This window comes from Mytilus galloprovincialis, chromosome 2, assembly GCF_965363235.1.
Source record: "Mytilus galloprovincialis chromosome 2, xbMytGall1.hap1.1, whole genome shotgun sequence".
Taxonomy (NCBI): Eukaryota; Metazoa; Mollusca; class Bivalvia; order Mytilida; family Mytilidae; genus Mytilus; species Mytilus galloprovincialis.
The window spans coordinates 45,381,615-45,408,158 of NC_134839.1; the positions used below are offsets into that span (position 1 = coordinate 45,381,615).

Consider the following 26,544-nt stretch of genomic DNA (forward strand, 5'->3'; position numbering starts at 1 on the left):
AATTTTAGATTTTACGTTTTCTTAAGTAATGAATTTTTATACTTAAAAAAGGGGGATTTTATGAAACTTTGGTGAATATATTAATGTAACATCCCTTTTGATTTGTATATATATTTCTAGTTGATCATATAAATTCATTTAAAGCATAAAAGACAAGTTAAAAGAGCAACGGGCGTATCATGCGCTAAAGCGCAGCCCTTTATTCTATATAGTGTATGGTTGATTAAAGTGATGAAAACAATTTTTTACTACCATTTGACCTGAATGTGCCATTTTCATCCAAGTTGGAAGACCACTTTTTTGGCAATTGAGGAGCTATAATTTGAGATTAATCATACCAAAAATAAATTTATCTACAGATTAAGAAGAATTAATATTTCAGCTTTATAATGAGATTAAGATTTTTAAAATCCATTGAGTAGTTTTGGAGAAATTAATCTTTAAAGACTGTTGGTTGGAGTCAGAAAATTGTGACTTTAGTGCTACCTCAATTCTACATATTTTATTTTAGCAGAAGTATTACATTTTTAGCTCATCTGGTCTTAAATATGAAATCACTTTGCATTCCATATTTTTTTGTCAAATAGTCATTGTAAAGGTGATGTTAAGAATGTTAATACATAAGTGTTATAAAACAATCGATTTTTTTTTTATGTTTTCAAATATTTAACTTTTTAAGACCATAATCAATCAGAAAAATCAAACCAGAAACCAAGAAATCAATACCTTTGATAAAAGATTCAACAAAGTCCACCAACATGAACACTGGTGTATATTACATTTGTTGGGCTTATTTGGCCCTATCAACTTTAAAACTTAAATCCTACTATGATTGTGGGTATATAATTGTACCCCAACACTAAAAGGAGCCGATATTGCAATCACCTTGTCAGTCTCTTCTTTCCTCAACAAATATTTTTGTTTATCTTTTCTCAGGGAATATGGAACAGAATTACTTCATTTGTGTTAGCAGATTGACAGTAATAACTTGTAGAGTTATTTGTGTTGACACTATATAGTTCAACTTTCAATATGCTGAGTGATAAAAAAAATCACGTAAATTTGTATTAATATGTTCATTTGTATATTTTTAATTTATTTCATTAAAGATGGTGGACGGAGACCATTCGGTAGCGGTTATAACCGTGACGATAGACATGGAAGCAGGTATGGATAAGACTTTTTAAGATATACATATGTAACTCAAAGTTGTGAATTAAATATGGGTATGTTGTCTGCTCTATGGTTGGGTTGTTGTCTCTTTGGTACATTCCCCATTTCCAATTTTATTTTATGGAAGTGAAGAGTGAATCTACTCTGTACACCCTCACACTTATGAGGATTTTTTATAAAATTTGTAATCAACAAGTAATCATTTGAATGTAATCTAGTCATTAGTCCAATTTTTCTGATAATTTGCAATTCATACTGGTATATGTTGATTTTTCCTGCACAAATAATTGTTTGCTTTAATTGTACTGGAAAATTGAAGTCTCCTGTTACCCTTGCTTCTATGCTGAGCAAGTGGTAATGAGGATATGTCTTTTTGCATAACAGTTCATTTTGGGGTTCTCTTTGAGGTCAGCGTTTGAACTATGTCAGTTTCTTTACAAATTAGAGACAATGATTTGGATTAAACAGCTAGAGTTTCAAGTGTCTGTATTTGAAGTCGCTGGGAAACAGGAGAAAACCTCAGTGAGTCACGTTTTTTGTCTTGTTTCTAATATCGTACAAAAAATTTTTATATTTTCCGACAATACACATATATTGGATATATATAAAACTAAGCTTTATAAAAGAGATGTAGTATGATTGCCAATGAGACTATCTTTACCAGAGACCAAATGACACCAAAATTAACAACTATGGGTCACTGTACAGCTCTTCAACAATGAGCAAGGCCAAAACTGCATAGTAAGCTACATAAGGCCCTAAAATGACAAACGTAAAACAATTCAAATGAGAAAACTAACTGAATTTGCCATCTTGTGAGACACAATTTTGGTTCCTGCAATATACCAATTCCTTGAAATGAGTTGTGCAGCTGTCTTTTTTTCTTTTTTTTTTTAAACCTTGGCAATTCAATCACTTTTTATGCATCATTTATCTGACATTTTTTTATGAACTTTTTATATTTTTATAGTTATAGGTGAACCTTTTATCTTTCTTTCTTTTCAGAGCAGAAAGACAGAGTCCAACCAGAGGTAATTCCTATATTTTTAGTAAGATGAATGTTAATGAAATACCATTTAACCCCAAAAGAAATAGTTAGCTCACTGTTATGAATTTAAAAAAAAACCAGCTTGGGATCTCTCCATATGGCTGTAATAATGAACATTCACCTGAACCTTCAAAACCTAACTAGATTGATTTTGGGGTTATGGTACCGACTGTTTTGGAATTAGGTGCTAAAAAGGGTCCAAAAATGCATTTTTATAGTTTCCAGACAAAAAATTGTGTAAGTGTATGGATATCTCTGACATTGTACCACAATGTTCCATATAACAGCTGGGATTGAGTTTGGGGGTAATTGCCCCAATTTTTATACGCCTGTCAAAATTTTGACGGGACGTATTATGGTATACAAATGTCCAGTGTCCGTCCGTCTGTCCGGCGTAAAAAGGTCGCACCGTAACTTGAAAACGACTTATCCAAATTTCATGAAACTTAATATAGTTGTTTCTTATGATGGTCAAATGATCTGTATACTTTTTGGTGAAAATAAGATTTAAACTTTTTGAGTTACGGCACTTTATAACTAAAACAGGGGTGTGTTTTTTTCACATGTCGCGCCGTATCTCAAAAATAAGTTATGATTATTGCTTAAAACTTTACACACTTCTTTGATATATTAATCTAAAGATCTGTATACTTTTTGGTTTTGATTCAAAATTTTATTTTGGTAATATTTAGTTTTTGTAAAAAAAAAACAGGGTGGGGGGTTTCACATGTCCCGCCGTGTCTCTAAAACAATATATGGTTATTGCTTAAAACTTTCTCATAAACTATTTATGATTATTGTATAAGACTTCCACATAAGACGTCGGACGTATCATGCGCTCATGGCGCAGCTGTTTATTTTTTTATAGTTTCAAGAAGAAATTTTCAAATGCTCAATATTGCGCAATATACTAAATAAGATCTTTTACAACACTTATTTTGTGTCAGAAATATATCATGTAAAAAAGTTAATAACAATCCAAATTCAGACAGTATCAAGCTTGAATGATCAAATTCAAAAAAAATCCAAATTTGGCCCAAATGTTCAGGGTTTGACTTCTGCAGTGGTATAAGGCTGCACTCAGCAAAGCAGTTTATTGTTTATTAAAATAACAATTTGTATCTGTAAGGCATATAGTTTAATTATGGGAATAAGGTTCAAGAATTTTTTTCTGAAAGCAATGTTACAAGATCCTGATAACTCCTACAGTGAACCATAGACCTATGTGCTCCCATGCTCAACTTTTTATACGACTGCAAAAATTGAACATTTTTTGGTCGTATATTGGTATCACGTTGGCGTCCTCCTCCGTAGTCGTCGTCGTCCGAAGACATTTAGTTTTCGCACTGTAACTTTAATAAAAGTAAATAGAAATCTATGAAATTTAAACACAATGTTGATGACCATAAAAGGAAGATTGGGATTGATTTTGGGTGTTTTGGTTCCAACAGTTTAGGAATTAGGGGCAAAAAGGGCCCAAATAAGCATTTTTCTTGGTTTTTCACACAATTACTTTAGTATAAGTAAACAGAAATCTATGAAATTTTAACATAAGGTCTATGACCACAAAAGGACGGTTGGGATTGATTTTGGGAGTTTTATTCCAAACAGTTTAGGAATTACAGGCAAAAAAAGGTCCCAAATAAGTATTTTTCTTGGTTTTTGCACAATAACTTTAGTATAAGTTAATAGAAATCTATGAAATTTTAACACAAGGTTTATGACCTCAAAAGGAAGGATTGAATTGATTTTGGGAGTTTTGGTCCCAACGAAAAAGGGGCCAAAATTAAACTTTGTTTGATTTCATCAAAAAATGAATTATTGGGGTTCTTTGATATGCCAAATCTAACCGTGTATTCAGATTCTTGATTTTTTGTCCTGTTTTCAAATTGGTCTGCATTTAAGGTCCAAAGGGTCCAAAATTAAACTCAGCTTGATTTTAACAAAAATTGAATTCTTGGGGTTCCTTCATTCCTTGATATGCTGAATCGAAACATGTACTTAGATTTTTTATTATGGGCCCAGTTTTCAAGTTGGTCCTAATCAGGGTCTAAAATTATTATATTAAGTATTGTGCAATAGCAAGAAATTTTCAGTTGCACAGTATTGCGGAATAACAAGAAATCTTCAATTGCACAGCACAGTATTGTGCAAAAGCAAGAAATTTTTTAATTGCACAGTATTGCGCAATAGCAAGAAATCTTCAATTGCACAGTATTGTGCAATAGCAAGAAATCTTCAATTGCACAGTATTGCGCAATAGCAAGAAATATCTAATTGCACAATATTGCCCAATAGCAAGAAATTTTCAATTGCACAGTTTTGCGCAATAGCAAGAAATATTCAATTGCACAGTATTGTCCCGTTTTCAAATTGGTCTACATTAAGGTCCAAAGGGTCAAAAATTAATTTTTGTTTGATTTAAACAAAAATTGAATATATGAGGTTGTTCAATATGCTGAATCTAACCATGTATTTAGATTTTGTAATATTTAGGCCCTGTTATCAAATTGGTCCACATTGAGGTCTAAAGGGTCTAAAATTGAACATTATTTGATTTCATCAAAAATTGAATTCTTGGGGTTCTTTGATATATGCTGAATCTAACCATGTATTTAGATTTTGGATATTGGACCATAATAGGTACATTCAATTTAAAATTTCGAAATTTTTAAGCTTCTTAGACCACATTCATTCTGTGTCAGAAACCTATGTTGTGTCAACTTTTTAATCACAATCCAAATTCAGAGCTGTATCTAGCTTAAATGTTGTGTCCATACTTGCTCCAACTGTTCAAGGTTCGATCTCTGCGGTCGTATAAAGCTGCGCCCTGTAAAACATCTGGTTGTATATTAAAATAATAATTTGCATCTGCAGTGGCATCATTCGTGTCTCCCAGATACAATTATATCTCAAAGAAAGTCCTACATCAACTTTGTTATAATACTGTTATTTCAGAAGTGAAGTGAGGGTGCATCACTTTGTTCAGTTTATTTGTGGGAATAAAGTTCAAGAAGATTTTTTTTGAAACCAAATTCCAATGTTACTTTGTATTTTCAGAAACACCAGCAGAAAGGCCTCGATTGAATTTAAAACCTCGTACTAAAGCACCAGAAGATGCCCCAACCACAGATAAACCTCCAGCAAGGAAACCCTCAGCAAATATATTTGGTGATGCTAAACCTGTAGATATAGTAGCTAAAGAGAAAGAGAAGGAGAGGGCTGCCCCAATGTCAGATAAACCTCCAGCAAGGAAACCATCAGCAAATATATTTGGTGATGCTAAACCCGTAGATACAGCGGCCAAAGAGCGAGAAATCGAGGAAAGGTTACGTAGGGGAAGAGAGGATGAGAGTAGAAGAAAAGCTGATGAAGAAAAAGAAAACACTAAGTAAGCCTAGAACAAAGATATGGTAACATATAATGAGTGGAACATCACCATTGATTTTGAGGTCAATACATCAAAGGTCAAGGTCGTAGTTACATAAATTAGATGAAAAGTTGTTTTTAGATGCCAAATCCAATACTACATGCAATTGCAACTAAACTTGGATATATAGTCACATATTATGAAGGAATATTCCTATTAATTTTGAGTTCTTTTTGTCCAAGGTCAGGGATAGGGTGGATTACTTTAAAATGTAATCCATTAAATTACAATTACTTTGCTTATAACATGTAAAAGATTACATTACAATTACACCTTATTTCAAATGTAATCAAAAACTATTTTCATATATATATATATATATATATATATAAGATCAGCAAGTAATCATATGAATGTAATCTAAAAGTAATCATGATTAATAACATTTTTGCAATGTTATCGATTACATTAGCATTACTTGTAATTAGAAACGGCATGATTACTAATTACATAGGATTACACTTCAAAATGTAATTGATTACAGCTGATTACTGATAACGATTACCCCATGCCTGTCCAAGCTCAAGGTCAGAGTTTCTTTTGATAGACAGCAAAGTGTTTTCATGATGCTTAATCAAATACTACAAATGCCACTGCAACCTTACTTTGGTGTATGGTCACTGTAAATAAAAGGAATATGCCTATAGATTGAATTCACTTGGCTAAGACAATACTTCTGTATAAATTCATTGCAGAAACAATGAATTGTACCTTTAAGTAAACAGAAAAATGATATGCCATCAGGTCACTTTGTCCCTTTTAAAGGGAGGGGGGTTGTTAATTGTTTATATGAGCTTACTCACTATATAGGTTCTTTGATGTATAAAATCATTCAATAATTATTATTGTGTTAAAATTTCTTTACAAGGTATCTGATAGAAGTGTATTTTTAACATATGGAAATGGTCAACTTGTCAGTCATTCCTACACAAGAAGAGTTACTGATTTTCTACTACTACACAATAAAAAGGGACATGTACACTGTCAGAAAAAAAGAAGTTGTATGACACTTTACAAAATTCATCCTCACAGCAACACTTTGCAGTTGTTTTATACATAAGCAACTTCCCTGTTCTGAAAATTATTCATATAATGATATTACTTCTATACTAAATAGTTAGATAGTTCATACAAGTGTTTGTTGTAGTAGTACTAGTCCTGGATATCGACCTCGTCAATATAGTGGAGAAGAAGGCGGTGGACGACAGAGGAGACTGAGTAGTAACAGTTCAGGTAAAGGTAGACCAGGTCAGTAGATATAGATCTATAACGACCTTTATTTTAACCTTTTATACTCACCTTACCCTTAATTTTATTACATATAGTTTATAACGCTTATTTGAAAATCTAATCCTTGTATTTTCAATGGCTTATCGTTCATTTTTAGCTCACCTGGCCGAAAGGCCAAGTGAGCTTTTCTCATCACTTGGCGTCCGGCGTCTGTCATCGTTCTGCGTTAACTTTTACAAAAATCTTCTCCTCTGAAACTACTGGGCCAAATTTAACCAAACTTGGCCACAATCATCATTGGGGTATCTAGTTTAAAAAATGTGTCCGGTGCCCCGCCCAACCAACCAAGATGGCCACCATGGCTAAAAATAGAACATAGGGGTAAAATGCAGTTTTTGGCTTATAACTCAAAAACCAAAGCATTTAGAGCAAATCTGACATGGGGGCTAAATTGTTCATCAGGTCAAGATCTATCTGCCTTGAAATTTTCAGATGAATCGGACATTCCGTTGTTGGGTTACTGCCCCTGAAATGGTAATTTTAAGGAAATTTTGCTGTTTTTGGTTATTATCTTGAATATTATTATAGATAGAGATAAACTGTACACAGCAATAATGTTCAGCAAAGTAAGAACTAAAAATAAGTCAGTATGACCAAAATAGTCAATTGACCCCCTAAGGAGTTATTGCCCTTCATAGTCAATTTTTAACAATTTTCTTAAAATTTGAAGATTTTCAATAACATTTTCCACAGAAAGTACTGTTATAGATAGAGATAATTGTAAGCAGCAAGAATGTTTAGTAAAGTAAGATCTACAAACACATCACCATCACCAAAACACAATTTTGTCATGAATCCATCTGTGTCCATTATTTAATATTCACATAGACCAAGGTGAGCGACACATGCTCTTTAGAGCCTCTAGTTTTATATAAATAAGGCCGTTAGCCTTCTTGTTTGAATTGTTTTACATTGTCTTATCAGAGCCTTTAATAGCTGACAATGCGATATGGGCTTTGCTCATTGTTGAAGGCCATATGGTGACCTATAGTTGTTAATGTCTGTGTCATTTTGGTCTCTTGTGGACGGTTGTCTCATTGGCAATCATACCACAGGGCCAAGTGAGCTTTTCTCATCACTTGGCGTCCGTCGTCTGTCGTCGTTAACTTTTACAAAAATCTTCTCCTTTGAAACTACTTGGCCAAATTTAACCATACTTGGCCACATTCATCATTGGGGTAAAAAATAGTTTAAAAAATGTGTCTGGTGACCAGCCAAACCAACAAAGATGGCCCCCATGGCTAAAAATAGATCATACGGGTAAAATGTATATTTTGGCTTATAACTCTAAAACCAAAGCATTTAGAGCAAATCTGACATGAGGTTAAATTGTTTATCAAGTCAAGATCTATCTGCCCTGAAATTTTCAGATGAATCAGGCAACCGTTTGTTGGGTTGCTGCCCCTGAATTAGTAATTTTAAGGAAATTTTGTCGTCTTCAGTTATTATTTTGAATACTATTATAGATACAGATAAACTGTTAACAGCTATAATGTTCAGCAAAGTAAGATCTACAAATAAGTCAACATGACCAAAATGGTCAGTTGACCCCTTAAGGAGTTATTGCCCTTTATAGTCGTTTTTTACCAATTTTTTGTAAATTTTTGTAATCTTTTACAAATATCTTCTCCTCTGAAACTACTAAGCTAAAGGAGTATGTCCGGTAAGACCCCTTTTTGGCCCCAAAATATAACAGTTTTACAAACTGTTAAAATGTAAACTTTTAGTTATTTATTGGACAGTAGAATGCTTCTGCTACATAAATATGGGCTGTTTTTGACAATACAATGCACATATATCGGGTACTAGCACCATTAAGTCATGCTAAATTACTGAAATCTTCACAATTCTAGCATTTTAGTTAAATTTTGGACAGTTTTCGTGTGAAACGAAAGTGGCCGCATTCGTGTTCATCCTTAATATTGAAATGTAAGTTGTATTTTATGATTATACATAACATATATAAAGGTTGAGGATGAACACGGATGCGGCCACTTTCATTTTTGACAAAAATCATCTGAAAAGTGACAATTTTTGGCATATTTGGTAGATTTTTCATATTTGAGCTTGAATCGGGTTGTTTTTAATGACAAAATCAGTTAAAATCTTTCACATAACGGCCTAGCCACAATCAGATGTGCATTTTGTGTTTCACATGAAGTCAAAAATGAGTATCACCTCAGGGAAAAACTCTTTTGATATTTTGGTTCAAAAATGGTTTAAATTATGAAAAATTGCCATCGTTAGGCTAACACTGGAAGCATTTATATAATTAGATCCAGTTTTGGAAGAAATATTTAATATTTTTATTAAATAAATGGTGTTTAAAAACTGTATAATTTTCTTTAATGGTTGCCTTCAAGACATTGTCACCAGTGTCAGATTTTTGGTCAATGACAAAGACAACAAAATATGTTTTGAATTATTGAATATCAAACATTTTAATTGAAAAAAAATTGACAAGAACATGTTTAACTCACAGTTATTTCAAACAACAGTAGCTTACTTTGATCATTAATCTTATCTGATAAAACTGTATCTAAACTTATCTATAGATAACAAAACTTCCAAAAAAAACCTTTCTTTTGGTGTATAGAACATTAAAATAACTTGATGCATATTCGTACAATAAACAATCAAACTTAGCAATACAATTTATATGTTTTGTCTACGGACAAGACATTGTATTCATATTTAATGAAATGAATTATTAAAACCTAATTTTGATATTGCTGAAAGTGTTCTCTTGAAGAAAAAAAACATACATTTTATCAGGTTTATCTATCAAATGATGCTTAACTTCGAGGAAAATGGAAACAAATACATTTTGATAATGTCTACGGACAAGACATTTTATTGATATTCAATTAAATGCTTTCAAAGATGATTGTTAAAGTTAAGATTAAAAGTTACTAATTAAATTTTAAGTTGTGTTTTTTAAATTTTGGAAAATATAAAAATGTATCCACAATTCTTTACATATCTCAATAATTTATTGATTAAGCCAAAATGAAGACACATTCTTTTAACTGAAATCCATATATCTGACTGTTTAAAACAATCAAACTATTATTAAAACTCAATTTTGACATAGTTGAATGTGTTCTCTTGAAAAAATAACATACATTTTACCTATCAAATTATGCTGAACTCAGGAAATTGGATACAAATATATTGTGGTGATGTCTACGGACAAGACAATTTCAGTTAAAAAAAAATCTGTTAGAATTAAATGTGACTATATTTATGTTGAAAATACTGAGTTTTAATTTGAATGGATAACTTTCATCACCTAAAAATAAGATTTAAGTTCCATAGCAGACATATAATTGAATTTAATACTTGTTATGTACAAGTGTCTTGTCCGTAGACACTTCCTCATCTGCTGTTAATACTGAAATGCAAAAGATAAGTTAAAGAGAGAGAAATACTTTTTCTTCATTTGATTTAGTTAATCTTTTAAGGTATGCAGCAACTGGAATAAACAATATTGGAGTAAAATAAGGTATGCTTTTTATGACTGATAATCTGACACTTTTTAAAATCCACTCCTGTAAAGTAATTTTACAAAAATTGAGAACACTTAAATTACCATTTATTTATTAAAAATAAGATATTTCTAAGTTTAAACAACACATAGGACTTATTAAGACCCATGAAGCCAAGCAATATTGATAAAAAGACATGTCTACGGACAAGACATTCTCACATATTTTTGAATTTTTTCCTCTATTAATAGATGGTAGAAAAAAATGTTAGTAGTGTTTTCATATCTACAAAAGAACAGGAACTTAGCAATGTAACATTAATGTAATTATGCTTCCAGTTTACTAGGGAATGCATGTCTACGGACAAGACATTTTTTCACTTTATTTGTATATCCAACTTTAATGGCATATATCTCCAGCTAGGGTACTGCAATTTTGATAAATGAGGTATTTTTTTATAATGTATATACTAAAAGAGAAAAAAAAACACATAATAGCATAAATTTGATTTATTTTTCTCTTTTATCACTACACTGAGCAAGCTAAAATCAAAAGTACAAAATTGCATAACAAGCGCATAGTATTCAACTTTTTATCATAACTTTGTAACCACTGAAGATTTTTTGTTGCAACAACCAGTAAAAGAAAGATGAATAAATTGTCTGTAACAGTGAACCAATAATGTAGTTCAAATTAAGTTCACTTATTAACTATCAAATGATAAAAACAGCGAAATTTTAAATGAAACAACATAACGTGAAATTTTGCCCATTTTCAGCGTGTATTTTAGTGGTTTTTTTTCAAAACGGTAACACCTATACATAATATTTGATATTCATTGTGAAGCCCTACATTCTCTTCTTCAGTTCAAAGATGTATTACTTATGTAAAGTTTATCTTCTTGTCTTTACAAGCCTATAACATAGACCCAATATGAAATGCACATCTGATCTTGGCTAGGCCGATAAATTAATTGTTTCAAATGAAATAGACACTTAAGTGTTTAAAAAGTGGTCAAAATCTTTCGTAAGATGAACCTGAAATTTGAGGCCAAAATCGGTCCTTACCGGACCTACTCCTTTAACCAAACTTAGCAACAATTATTATTAGGGTATGTAGTTTAAAAAGTGTGTGCGGTGACCCAGCAAACAAACCAAGCTGGCACTCTTGTTTTTATCTTTTATCAGTGACTAAACATTTTAGTTTTGTGTATAAAGTTGTTGAAATTTGATAAGTTTAGTAGCACACAATTTTGTATGACAACTTGTTTATGATGAAGTTTCAATTTTGATAAAACATTGATGAATTACTATGAAAATTGCTTTGTTGTTATTGAAGGACCTCCTCCTGTTACCTCTCCTGGTAAGCCTAGACGTGACAGTGATGTATCTAATCATTCACAAGAAGTATTTTCTGGTGGTGAGGAAACAAAAGAAGAACCTCGTAGTCCAGTCTCTCCAGCTCATAGAGATGAGGCTGCCTCAAAATTAGTGCCAGCTCCTCCCCCACCAGTTAATATCTGGGAGAAGAGAAAAGAAACAGTAGTAAAAACTGCAGTCGTATCAGTGAAATCACCAATGGAGTCCCATACTCACATCAAGTCAGAAACACGGTCTATAGCAGATGCACCTGTAAGTATAATTACACAATTATATAGGTCATGAGACAAGTTAACTGCACAAAACTAAATCCATATATCAGTGAACTACTTAAAATAAAAAAAATTACATCTATTGGTCATCAAAAGCTTCCAGAGCATCTGAGATCACCCCTGGATTTTTTAAAAGGTTTGATTTGCTCTTTAGTTCTTGTCGAGCCTACAATATTTTGTCGCAGAAAGCTCGACTTATGGATAGTGATCCCGCTACGGCTGTGGAGGCGTTAGCTAACTTCTTAAAAGCTTTTATAATTTAGAAGGTGGAAGACCTAGATGTTAAATTCTCTCTTATTATAAGTAATAGGATTACTATATTTGGTATGTGCATACCTTGCAAGGTCCTCATGCCCGTCAGACAATTTTCACTTGACCTCGACCTCATTTCATGGATCAGTGAACAAGGTTAAGTTTCAGTGGTCAAGTCCATATCTCAGACACTATAAGCAATATGTCTAGAATATTTGGTGTATGGAAGGACTGTAAGGTGTACATGTCCAACTGGTAGGTGTCATCTGACCTTGACCTCATTTTCATGATTCAGTGGTTATAGTTAAGTTTTTGTGTTTTGGTCTTTTTTTATTATACCCCCGCTTTAAAAAAGGGGGGGTATACTGTTTTACCTCTGTCTGTCCGTCCGTCCGTCCGTCAGTCAGTCCGTCCCATGAAACTTTCGTCACATTTTTCTCAGGAACTACACATCCACCCTTTCTGTAATTTGGTATCAACATTTATATATGTCAGCCATACCGTGTGATGCGTTTTCAGATTCATCACTTGACAACTTCCTGTTTACCGAACACTTGTATGATTTTACACATGATAGCCAAGTTGAAAATTTTCGTCACATTTTTCTCAGGAACTACAATACAAGGATTTCTGAAATTTGGTTTCAGGGTTTATCTAAGTCAGCTATACCGTGTGATGCGTTTTCAGATTGATCACTTCACAACTTCCTGTTTACCGAACACTTGTATGATTTTACACATGATAGCCAAGTTGAAAATTTTCGTCACATTTTTCTCAGGAACTACACATCCACCCTTTCTGTAATTTGGTATCAACATTTATATATGTCAGCCATACCGTGTGATGCGTTTTCAGATTCATCACTTGACAACTTCCTGTTTACCGAACACTTGTATGATTTTACACATGATAGCCAAGTTGAAAATTTTCGTCACATTTTTCTCAGGAACTACAATACAAGGATTTCTGAAATTTGGTTTCAGGATTTATATAAGTCAGCTATACCGTGTGATGCGTTTTCAGATTCATCACTCGACAACTTCCTGTTTACCGAACACTATTAATATTATCCACTTGCGGCGGGGGTATCATCAGTGAGCAGTAGCTCGCAGTTTCACTTGTTATAATACTATATGCATAAGGGCAACTATAATTGGTGTGTGGAAATATTTTATGATCAATATGTCAGTCGCATAGATTTTATTTGACCTTGACATAATTTTCATGGTTTATTGCACAGTGTTTAGTTTTTGTGTTTTGGTCTGTTTTTCTTAAACTCTAAGCAATAGGTCATCTATATTTGTTGTATGGAAGAATTGTTCACTGTACATGTCTGCCTGGCATGGTTGATTTGACCTTGACCTCATTTTTAGGGTTCATTGGTCAATGGCTACTTTTCTTGGTTAATGTTAAGTTTATTTGACAGTTGTAATAAAGCTTTATATTTAGGCCTATCAACATCATATCAATGCTTAGTAAAGAAGGCGAGACATTTCAGCGTGTGCACTTTTGTTATGTTATGTTTTGTAAACTGTTTTTTTGACATAGCACTGTCAGTTTGTCATAACTACTGAGTTTAAATTATTCCTTTTTGGTATCTTCCAACTCTCTTTTCTGTCGAAGTTTGATAATATTCTATTTAGGTAGTTGATGTCTAACAAACAAGACTGTGTTCACATTTACAGACGATTGTGTTGAGTGTGTAGGTAAAGATAATATCTTTTGTTAGCTTGCTTGCTAGCTGAATTGTGAAATTATGATTAGGTAAGGTATATTATGCTCCTTTCCAAGTAGTCTAGTCCTACAGGTAGATAGATTGGTTATCTGGTAGACTTGTCTACTCTTAAAGGAAGATAGATTACCTTATCTGAAAATGACTTCACGTTTCAGCTATTAAGAAGGCTAACCAAAGATATTACCTTTACCTACACACTCAATGCAACTGTCTGTAAACTTTTTATCAGTAAAATACAGAGAAATGAAAAAAACAACTTTTCCTGTGGATACTTTATAGAGTCTTGATCATAATTTATAACTGTACTGTGTAATACATTGGGTAAAACTTCTTGTTCTTTCACTTATAACAGTAAAAAGAACAAAATTACCAGTTCCAAGGGAAAGTTTTTCATGTTTAACATTATCAAAAGTTTTAAATAAGATAGGATTTTTATGTGTACACATTAACCTTAACAATGCATACTGAGTAGAGGTTGATTTCATTAGTACAAGAGTTGTTATTATTCCAGAGTTCTTCATCTTCATCATCCTCAACATCACAGTCTCCAGAAAATAAGGCAGCACCTCCACCTAAGGATAATCCCTGGACAAGACGGCAATACAATAAAGAATCAGGTTAGCCATACTATTGACACCAACACAATTCAATAAAATTTGAATGATTTAAAAAAAATAATTAAGAAATTAAAAACATTTGAAGTCCTGTATTTGAATTATAAGATTAATGTGATGTAGTATGTTTTTATGCCCCACCTACGATAGTAGAGGGGCATTATGTTTTCTGGTCTGTGGCTCCGTTCGCTCGTTCGTTCGTTCGTCCGTCCGTCCGATCGTTCGTCCGACTTCAGGTTAAAGTTTTTGGTCAAGGTAGTTTATGATGAAGCTGAAGTCCAATCAACTTGAAACTTAGTACACTAGTTGCTTATGATATGATCTTTCTAATTTTAAAGCCCAATTACACTTTTGACACCAATTTCACAGTCCACTGAACATAGAAAATGAAAATGGGAGTTTCAGGTTAAAGTTTTTGGTCAAGGTAGTTTTTGATAAAGCTGAAGTCCAATCAAATTGAAACTTAGTACACTTGTTGCTTATGATATGATCTTTCTAATTTTAAAGCCCAGTTACACTTTTGACCCCAATTTCATGGTCCACTGAACATTGAAAATGAAAGTGGGAGTTTCAGGTTAAAGTTTTTGGTCATTGTAGTTTTTGATGAAGTTGAAGTCCGATCAACTTCAAACTTAGTACACACGTTCCCTATGATATAATCTTTCTAATTTAATTGCAAAATTATATTTTTCATCCCAATTTCACGGTCCACTGAACATAGAAAATGATAATGGGAGTGGGGCATCCGTGTACTATGGACACATTCTTGTTTTTAAAGTGATAGATATGTAGAAGCCAGTTGGCCAGTTGAGGCACCTAAGAGTTCTGATTCTTCAAAGAATATTTTGTGTTAGTTTCTAATGATTTGTATGTAATGTTTTTGGTACCTAATTTTTCAAACATTAAAAGCATTACTAAAAAAATGCAATTTGTCATTTAATTTTTGAAATGGTTTTTCTTATCAGATGAACCTGTTAGTAGCAGTCCTATGGGAAAACCTTCAGGAAGAGGTGAACGTTCAGCAGGTTCAAGGGGTCGGGGTAGAGGTCATGGAGGATATCCTGATAAAGGCAGAGGACAAGAAAGTAAACCAAGGTAAAAGACTGATAAATGTGTTTGCTAAAATTGCTGCTATATCAGTGGCGGATCCAGGGGGGGGGGGGTGGGTTCCGGGGGTGCGCACCCCCCCTTTATTTTTGCAGATCAATGCATTTGTATCGGGACATATGTTTTGCACCCCCCCTTTGCCCTGGGTGCCCTGGGTTAGCACCCCCCCCTTTCGAAAATTCCTGCATCCGCCCCTGTATATTATTTGATTCTAGTAAGTTACCCAAGCTTGGTGTTATGATTTTACAGTATGTAGCACTTCTAGCCTATATTGGTGCCTCTCTTTTGTCTTTCATATTCAATCTTTGTCTATGAATGAAATCTACTGATTTACTGTAACCATAGGAAAAATAAAAGAATAATAATTCTTTATAAAAAAATTCCTTATTTTATTCTAATTGGATGAAAAAACTTATCCATTGTACAAATTATTGATTCTAATTATTCAATTTCTAAACCTTATTTTCTCTGAAAATAGGAGGCCAATTCCTTTGAAACTTCACTGGAATGCTGATTAAAAGAGTCAAAATAGTAAAATGTTCATCTTCTCTGAAAGTACATGATTGAAATGCTTCAACACATTTTAAGTTTATTCTTAATTATCAATTTTTTAACTTTTCTTCTACAAATCTAAAAGTTGAATTCTTTTGAAACATTGTTTAAATAATTTTTGAAAAAAGTTGAACCTAAAAAAAATACATATTTCATCTTTTCCTATGAAAATATGTGATGGTATGCACCATATTTCTAGATACATAATGTAAAATAAGTAGAGGTTTCATTTGACAAAGCATAGATTTATAAGTAATTTTGACTAAAGACTGATTTATTTCATCATTTATAGACATGAGAAGAAAATACCCCAGTCTATTGATGAAATGCCAAAATATGAACCACAAGTGCAGAAGGTAAGTGGCTTTTATATAACCTCAAACAATTTTGTGGTCGTATATTGGGATCACATTGTCTTCAGCATCGTCCGAAGACATTTGGTTTCTGCACAATAACTTAAGTATAAGTAAATATAAGTCTATGAAATTTAAATACAAGGTTTATAACCACAAAAGGAAGGTTGGGATTGATTATGGGAGTTATGGTCCTAACAGTTTAGGAATTAGGGGCCAAAAAGGGGCCCAAATAAGCATTTTTCTAGTTTCCAAACAATAAGTTGTGGAACGGTGTATGGATCTCTCTGATGTCTACCACAAAGAGTTGGTGAGGAGTGGCTATTGGGGGTTATGGGTCAAACTGTTTATGAATTAGGGACAAAAAAGGGGGAAAACAAGGGTTTCCTGGTTAATTGACAATTACTTAAGTAAAGTTTTGTGTTTGGATTACCTCCCTTATACTGCTTTAAAATTATGTATAAAGAAATGTTGTATTGTCTTGAGATGACTAGATGTCAATTTATTTTTATGCCCCACCTACGATAGTAGAGGGGCATTATATTTTCTGGTCTGTACGTCCATCTGTCTGTTCGTTAGTCTGTTCCTCCGTTCGTCTGGATTCATGTTAAAGTTTTTGCTCAAGGTAGTTTTTGATGAAGTTGAAGTCCAATCAACTTTAAACTTAGTACACATGTTCCCCATGACATGATCTTTCTAATATTAGTGCCAAATTAAAGTTTTGACCAGGGCTTCCAAAAAACATTTGAGCCAGCCGGACATTTTATATCTGATCCCGATTTTAATCCCTTAAGACTAAGTCACAAAAGGCAATTATGGTAATCAGATGGCCATTCCAATGATAATGACATTAGATTAAAAAACGATTTTAAACTTTACTTTGTTTTGGATGTTTGGATGTAAACTGTTAAATTGGCAGTGTATCATTCAAAGTGTGCACATCAGCGTGCTCATATCTGCCATAGACTCTTTATTTGTGCAAAATGACATGTCAAAAACTTCATTTTTGTTCTGAAAATCACGTTTTTCTAAAACCGGATGTTGACTTGACAATGGTAAAACATGGACCGTAAACGGATACGTAAAATCCGTGTGCGTTTGCAAAGCATGACTGAGTGAAGAAGCTCTTTCCACGTTATTTCTTCAACAAAATGCTTGAAATGAACGTTAAGATACAGGTATCAATGATAATTTTAGCATGTTGAAGAAATAAAGGATGCATAATTAAATTTCCCACCTTTGCACATGCGCACACGTGTTCTAGTTCATTCGACGTAGTTCTGACGATTTTTCATTTAAACCTTTTAAATGTTTTTATCAAATCATGTAGATAAACTAATTTCTTATACTTTTAATCTTCTGGACTAAATCAATGAGCTACAAACCGCTGAAATGTAAGAAAATAATTGTGAATAGACCAATCAATTTATACAATGTCTGGTACTGAACATAGTTTACCTGTCAACTGAACAGGTAGATATCACCTGTCCAACAACTAATTAGCCCTGATTAAAATTAGAAAGTATTGAAGTAGGGGTTGTTTTGATAGTAATTAATCATCATGTCACTTTTATGACCGGAAATGTGTAGATGTTAAAGGCAAAAGGTTGGGTCAAAAAGATCGTGACTTATGTTAAAATGACCGAAAAAAGACTTGAAAACTAAAATGTATATGACCGTTTCATGCTTTGCCCAGCCGGACTTTTACCGGACATTAATCAAATGTCCGGAATATATGACCGTTTTGGAAGCCCTGGTTTTGACCCCAATTTCACCGTCCACTGAACAAAGAAAATGGTAGTGCGAAGTTCAGGTTAAAGTTTTTTGTCAAGGTAGTTTTTGATGAAGTTGAAGTACAATCAACTTGAAACTAAGTACACATGTTCCCTATGATATGATCTTTCTAATTTAAATGCCAAATTAAAATTTTGACCCCAATTTTACGGTCCACTGAAAATGATACTACGAGTGGGGCATCCATGTACGATGGACACATTATTGTAAGAAGTTACTATTAAATGCTGATTAAGAAATATTAGTCAAGGTTATGTATGTTATTTTTTATTTTAATACTTTTGAAATGTATTTAAATTGTGTTCATTTTTCCCCAAACTGTTTAGGGTTGGACCTCTGCAGTCGTATCCAGTTGCGCTCGGCAAAGCAATTTATTATTGCTAATAGCAATGCATTATTGAAGACAATTGATTTAATTTTAAAAATATGAAATGCTTATTTTTGATAAATTAAGTTTCTTATATTTAAATTTAGACAATCACTGGATTTTGGATGATTAAAATGGAATGCATGATCATGAGAAATATCTTAAACATTTCCATGCATTAAATTCTCCATCAAATTATTTATTTTGCATGCTATCTTATGGACATATATTTTATTGTGATACCTTCACTTCGAAAAGTGTGTGCATACCTCGGTCCATCATAAGTTTATTTTCAAAATAATGTTATGTTTCCAAAAAATAATTTCTGAATAAAGCTGTATGTTAAATGAGAAAGCAAAAATATGTTGATGTAATAATCAATAATTCCTGCAATCCTATAAAGTGTTCTGTATTTACTACTTTTTTGTTCTTATATTTTGTTTCAGGATTTTAGACAAAAAAATAAATTTGCTGGCTTATTAGATGATGAGGATGAAGACAATGGTGAAGACTCCACATGAAAAGAAAAGACGATTCAAAAGTAGATATTAAGAGACTTCTCTATAAAATGAGCATTTTATATTTGTGTTCTTTTGGAACATCACCAATGTAATTCTATGACAAGTCTTTAATTTATTGATAAAATGGAGCCATTTTCATTGTATATTCTTGTATGTGTGTGTACTTGACTGCATTGTCTAAACTCAGTACTAACTATCATGTTTATCAGCAGCTGTCATAAAAGTGCTTTGTTATAGAAGGAACAATTGTATTTTGTTCCAGTATAACAGTTCAGGTTTAACATTTGCCAGAAAGCTTTCATATGTGGTATATTTTGTCATCATATTCTCATGACATTGCTATATAATCATTGTGATTCGTCAGTGTTTGCAGGAGACTTTGACCTTTTATTTTACTATTGTTACACAAGGACACCTTGAGAATGCATCTCTTCTTGCACCCTTTGCCAAAAGGCTTTCATACTTTGTAGGATTGTTTTGTCATAATGTGTTACTTGCCATACTATACTGTCACTTTGATATGACAAATGTTTAGAGGTTATTGGACTTTGATCATTTTTGAACTATGAAAAATAGTTGCAACAGCTGCATTTATGAACTGGTAAAGTTTGTACTTAGGTCAGTTTAAGTGGAACAACTTGCGACAAGTCAATGATAATATTGTGAATATAGTTGTATGAGCATTCCTATGATTATTTGGCACTGGACATGATTTTAAAAGTTTTGCATAGTTTATAATGTTAAAGTGTTGTCATTATGACTTCTATATCTGCATTATACTTTTGTAAAGTGATACCTTGTAGTGTTGATGCCTACCACCAGTGGCTTTTTTATCAGAAGCATCGAGGTCACAAACTTTAAGTTCAACTTTATACAAAGTCAGATAAAGGCTCATATAAAATTTCATTACATGTACCTTAAAGAACATTTGATACACATGTTGTCAACCCTAGAAGGCATAAATAAGGTTGGAATGATATTTGAAATGGATTTATATTACTTAATATTTGTTATTCAAGCCTTGGTTAAGTTTGATTGAACATGTACGTTAGTTGAATTCTCAGAAAATATCCGTTATGTCATTTTTTAACAGATTTTTATTTTTTTTATATTTGTACTACAATAAAAGTTCCTTTTTTTTTTTTTTTTATCATATTCAGCTTTTCAATCTCAGTTGTACATCTATAATTGCTTTCAATTTCACGAAATTTAACTTGCTCTTTGTATAAAGCTGTGTCTGATGTAGCCCTTTTAAATGTGAAAATAAAAGACATGCTGATAACCTTTGAATGTGCTCATCTTCAAAATAATGGAACCCTTGAATTAATTTTCAATCAATATTTTTTATATATCTTCTTATATCTTATTATTCATTTGAAACTGATTGTGTGGACACATCATATTGCTTATAACATGACATGGAAATTTTTAAATGAAAGGCTATTAGCTAAAGCGATGTTATGTCCGATTTGAGGAATGGTATATGTATAAATCATTTCTGCTAAATTCTTTTAATAAGATCATTTATTACTTTTAACATGTTGACCTGTAAGAGATGAATCTACATGTATTATTTCTATGACATCTCAGATAAAGACATTTCCCTTTAGTTAAACATTCCTCATTAAATTATGACATCAATAAAATAATTTCTGGGTTTAAAATTAACCTTGTATTTCTCAGGACCATTAAAGTTTGTCAGAGCATTCTTAATTGTATTATCATCATAAGAAATTATTTTCATAATATTAATAGCATGTTGAATGCTCATTGATCATGTTTATTTCAATTATAAATTTACAGTTAAACCTCTATAAACACTACAATAGGAAAAAGTATTAGAAGCATGAAATTCGTTTATTGACTTTTTTTATAAACATTCTTTCTAATTAATACTTGTTCCTATAATTTTAAGGGGAGTTAATTTATTTTGTAATACATTTGTATATTTCATTGTCCAGTTACATTATAATGCTTTCAGTATGTTCTTAATACATACAAGTCTTGACTTAGTTCCATCATATTTTTGGGGTATCTGGTTGATTGATACATTATACTGAATGAATTGTATGTTTCTTGAATAATTTATTTTTCCTATGTGTGTTATTAAGCTGTAACAAATGATTTTGCTGATTTATGATTATGAATTAAATGAATATTCAAGAGTTTAATCTGATAATGTACATACAATGTAAATTTTCCTGCAATTAGGGAAAATTTGAATAAAGTATTTTAAAGAATATATTTTGTTGTTGGTTTTGTTCAAGCAACTAATGTAAAACAATTTGTCAAAACTAATTCAGAACTTATTTGACTGAATAAAGTGAAGGGTTATCAAACCTTCCAGAAACTAAAACCAGTTTAACTTTTCTTTCAGGATACGGGGACAAATCTTATTTGCAACTCACCTTGCAGTGGGAATGAGAAACTTTCTTCAATTCACAACCTACTTAGTGGAAATTTTAAGACATTAGGTACTGGAAGACATGATTTCTAAAAAAAGTATCAGCAACATTAAGCTATTGCTTGTGATGTTGACCATCAAGCTAGAGATTTTTATTATGACACACCATAGAGTAGTGATGAGAAATCACACTATCTTGTGTATTTGTCTTTTTTATCCCCCCACCATAGCGGATTAAGTTTTACCCTTGTCTGTACGTCCCAAAATTGGTTTTGTTCTCTAACTAGAGTTTGCCTCAACCAAATGTTTGATTTTTGGTGGAGTCACTTGAATTGTTCTAGAGTTATGCCCCTTTATAAATAGAACAATTTCAAAATTTTTTGTTTCCATTCTCTTACTTACGTTTGCCTCAACTAAATGTTATGAAACTTGTACACAATGCTTAATACTAGACAGGTGCAAACAATTGCAGCACGATTAAATGTTTTAATGGTACCAAACCTTCTCCTTTTTCTGAAACAATAGTATAACATCACAACATAGAATTTACACACAATAAACGAATAAATTTGATCTGTGACACAATGTAAATAAATTGTTAATAAAAATAAGGAATGATATAAAACCACTGAAATGTTTAACAATTTTAGAAAAACATAAACTATGAAAAAAATTACTTCATACTCGGGTAAATGAAAATAATTTTGTTGTGAAGTATACTTCTATCTAATAGTATATAATCTTTCGTTAGGGAGTTAAATTTGGTGGCATCACTTTAACCGTTCTAGAGTTATGCCCCTTTATAAACTGAAAAATTGCAAAATTTTCAGTTTTTGTTCTCTAACTTGAGTTTCAAATTGTCTCAGCCAAATGTTATCAAACTTATACACTGCTTATTTTCACAAAATACAGATCAAGTTTGAATTTTGGTTGGGTTACTTTAACCATTCTCCAGTTATGCCCCTTTATCTGTTTTAGCCATGGCATTGTCTCTTTATTTTTCGACATGAGTTTAAATGTCTCCCTGGTATTTGCCCCTCTTTCATAACAATGAATGATGTACTCTTGGAAACAATGCAAACACTTGTTGTGTCAGGAGACAATCAGATAAAATGATTGCTCTGGGGGTAAAAACAGAATTAATCCAGAAAGAAAATTATGAACCAGAAATTCCTGTGGATGAGTGTTGATGAATGCGAAAACATACATACCAGAAGAAAAACAAGAATGTGTCCACAGTACACAGATGCCCCACTCACACCATCATTTTCTATGTTCTTTAAGATTAAAGGTATCTCATTGTAGTCATTTTAAATGTAGATAAGTGTGCCATATTTTTGAAGTTGGTTAGTTGTAAAAAATGTTTACAAAAATATTAAACTCATTGATAAATTCTGAAAGGGGGAAGTTAATAAAGACTTACAAAGCCAAACACTTAAGACTTTATCAACAGATGGAAATTACTGAATAAAAGACATCTGACATAATACTGACTTGGGTCAAGTGTTTTACAGACAGTTTATGAATTTGTTGTGTACTGATTAATACTAGTCTTGGAGAAAATGATTTATTTATTAGTTTGAATTTGCTTTGATTTAGCTTGAAGTGTTTGATGTTTATTGCTTTTTTTATGCTAGTTATTTTTTTTTGGCCTTGGGACCAATCTTTCTAGTTTAGCAGTCTAAATGAAGTTTGTTCTTATGTTGTACTATTACTCCACTGCTCTATGACAAGGGGAGGGTCACAAATGTGTTTTAACCCCACCACATTTTTTGTGTTTGTTGCTTCTCATCTAGGAATTAAGACCATGCTGACTAGATCTGACTATTCTAACATTTCAGTATAAATATATATGATTAAAACATTTAAAGTATTTCTCTTTATTTCCTAATTCATCAAAGAAATATGCACAAATGCCACAATTGTTTTTAAATAATACATCTTATTGTACACTTGGCTGATATTAAGAACATACCATTGGATCTTACTGTTCTTTAGAAAAGAGAAGGCAAGGTTAAGGAATTGGTAGATAATATCAGAAAAGTAAGTCTCCAAATCTCTGTAAGTTATAATGTCTTCATCATCTTTCTTTTATCATGATTTGGTGCGATGTGCACCTCTTTCATTCAAACTTTATTTATTTCCAAATAACATATTTATCAAAAGACAGTCATTCAATTACAGTGTATTTTACCGCTATTGCTTATTGTTAACTAAATGCTCAACAATTTTTATCTATGTATTAAATAATTTTCAGGAGTAACTTTATAAATTAAACAGTCTAGCATGCAAACTATAAAAATGTGATACAGGATAAATTTCTTATTGTTTTAATAAAAAAATCATCTTCTTTTATAAAGAATATCACATATTACAGACAATATTACATGTATAATAAAAAGTGCCTGTTAACTGATGGATACTTTATACATGTATTAATGATCCAATTCTGAGTAAACTTGCCTCAGTGCAAGGAAGCAAATCCTGGAGGTCAAATCGGCTGTAAGTACCATCCACAAGGATCATTTTCTTCCTGTTAGATTTTGACTCATGAATGATTCTTTAGAAGATTTTTTACATATTTTAAACAGAAAAAAAAACTCTGTTTTTTTCATTTCTTTTCTATCGCTTGATCAAACAGAATATTTGAATATTTTTCTATATATTTACATCCCATAGACTCATATGTAAAACTTTGTCCTACTTTATACAGACAAACAAATTGAACTGTGATTATCAATACTTATTTGGTTACGCCTACTTGATTTGAGACAGCAGGCATATTGTTTGGCTGATAGGCTCCCATTTAATAATATTTTGCAAGGAACCTTTCTGTATTTACACTAAGATAAGAGATTCAAAGAAGATCATTAAGTTCCATCCATTGGTAAAGCCTTGTTTTTACAATGACATCCATGTTTGGTATAAAATCAGAATTATGTTAACAAATCAATGAGAAATAATTTTGCCATATTTGTCCTTAGTTTGCTACAGCTATTCAGAAGATTTTCTAAAGGTCAATTGAGGAGAGATGTCAAGTGGCACCAATAGATCATATAGAATATTGACAAAGAGATCTTAGATCAGCCATAAAAATATTTAAAATAAAAACATAAAACCATAAAAATTTCAAGTACATGTAGCAGGTGTACAAGAAACATTTAAAAAACGACTCTTGTTCTGACAAATGACAGTTAAAGAGTTAGAGTCAGTTGTTTGAATTATATATTAAAGATGTTTTCAACATATGAGATTTAACATTTCAAAAATATTCTACATAATAGTTTAATATCCTCTCGTTTACAAAGGTACTTTTTAAGCTACAGGCAGTGTATGTACTGACACATCCCTTTTGTAAAGAATAACAACAGTTTAATTAAACACTTATCACAACACAGGTAAACATGTTCTTATATATATATATATATATATATATATTCTTATATAATAAAAGGCAGTATCCAGATACCCATCATACAATAAATACAATCATTTGACAAAATAAATTGAACACTAGCATGGAACATTAAATAGACTATTTACATAATAAAGAATGTGCCTAGCATTATTTGTTATAACTATGAATTTTCATCTTCTACAACAGAGGGCTGCTCTGTAGAATCTGATGATAACAACAGATCTTTCCATCTTTGTTCAAAATATTTCCTCATTGTGTGACCAGCTTTTCCGACATCTGATTCATCTTCGTTAAAAATCATACAGTTATTGAACACAAGTCTGGTATCAGATGCAAATTCACCTCTAGTTTTATACCTGTAAAAAAAAATACAGATGAGAGTTGATTCAATAAAAATGAAGAAAAATCTTTACTGCCTTGATAATTGTATCATCTTGAAACTTAATGAAGACTGTAAAGCTCATTCTGATAGTGGAAGATTTTTCAATACTTGCCAAAACACTTTGCATCTTCATTCAATAAACACATCTTAACCCTTTCAACGCTACACAAAAAAAATAGAAAAATGGCTGCTGTTGCTGCATTTTTTTTGTGTTCATTCATTAGAACAGTATATTCCTTTTCAGACTGCTGTATCTTTTTTTATTATAAGAGATACAGAGAAAGTTATTGCATGAAAAATGCTCAGGAGAGTATGAACTGTAATGTTAGGCAGTTATTGCAGTAAAATTTTTATCAGGTTACCTGTATTTTCAGGTAATTAACAGGTAAAAGGTGTAATTTATTACATTTGTGTTGAATTTTGAATAAATAAAATTGAGAATGGAAATGGGGAATGTGCCTAAGAGACAACAACCCGACCATAGGGCAGAGAACAGCAGAAGGTCACCAACAGGTCTTCAATGCAACGAGAAATTCTCGCACCCGGAGGTGTCCTTCAGCTGGCCCCTAAACAAATATATACTGGTTCAGTGATAATGAACACCATACTAAACTCCAAATTGTACACAAGAAACTAAAAGTTAAAATAATACAAGACTAACAAAGGCCAGAGGCTCCTGACTTGGGACAGGCGAAAAAATGTGGCAGGGTTAAACATTTTTGTGAGATCTCAACCCTCCCCCTATACCTCTAGCCAATGCAGAAAAGTAAACGCATAACAATACGCACATTAAAATTCAGTTCAACAGAAGTCTGAGTCTGATGTCAGAAGATGTAACCAAAGAAAATAAACAAAATGACAATAATACATAAATAACATCAGACTACTAGCAGTTAACTGACGTGCCAGCTCCGGACTTCAATCAACTACTTTTAGTCTTCATCTATTTTGTTGTTTTATCTGCC

At 32.1% G+C, this 26,544-nt stretch overlaps 2 protein-coding genes across 16 annotated transcripts in view; one reads left to right on the forward strand and one right to left on the reverse strand.

The window, feature by feature from the left end:
• The window catches only part of LOC143063672 (uncharacterized), a 45,558-nt gene extending 23,943 nt beyond the window's left edge, over positions 1 to 21,615 (forward strand). For 2 of the 5 annotated variants that reach the window (XM_076235967.1, XM_076235971.1), the window contains 9 exons: positions 1,110 to 1,167; positions 2,179 to 2,204; positions 5,282 to 5,612; positions 6,799 to 6,899; positions 11,768 to 12,060; positions 14,579 to 14,684; positions 15,647 to 15,776; positions 16,633 to 16,696; positions 19,301 to 21,615. In XM_076235967.1, coding sequence (XP_076092082.1) covers positions 1,110 to 1,167; positions 2,179 to 2,204; positions 5,282 to 5,612; positions 6,799 to 6,899; positions 11,768 to 12,060; positions 14,579 to 14,684; positions 15,647 to 15,776; positions 16,633 to 16,696; positions 19,301 to 19,375 — 1,184 coding nt within the window. In that variant the 3' untranslated portion in view covers positions 19,376 to 21,615. The remainder of the gene's footprint in view (positions 1 to 1,109; positions 1,168 to 2,178; positions 2,205 to 5,281; positions 5,613 to 6,798; positions 6,900 to 11,767; positions 12,061 to 14,578; positions 14,685 to 15,646; positions 15,777 to 16,632; positions 16,697 to 19,300) is intronic. The other 3 variants (XM_076235969.1, XM_076235968.1, XM_076235970.1) reach the window with 3 other exon arrangements.
• A 2,028-nt stretch (positions 21,616 to 23,643) lies between these two features.
• The window catches only part of LOC143063671 (bromodomain adjacent to zinc finger domain protein 2B-like), a 60,659-nt gene continuing 57,758 nt past the window's right edge, over positions 23,644 to 26,544 (reverse strand). For all 11 annotated transcript variants that reach the window (XM_076235963.1, XM_076235965.1, XM_076235962.1 and 8 more), the window contains one exon: positions 23,644 to 25,553. In XM_076235963.1, coding sequence (XP_076092078.1) covers positions 25,358 to 25,553 — 196 coding nt within the window. In that variant the 3' untranslated portion in view covers positions 23,644 to 25,357. The remainder of the gene's footprint in view (positions 25,554 to 26,544) is intronic.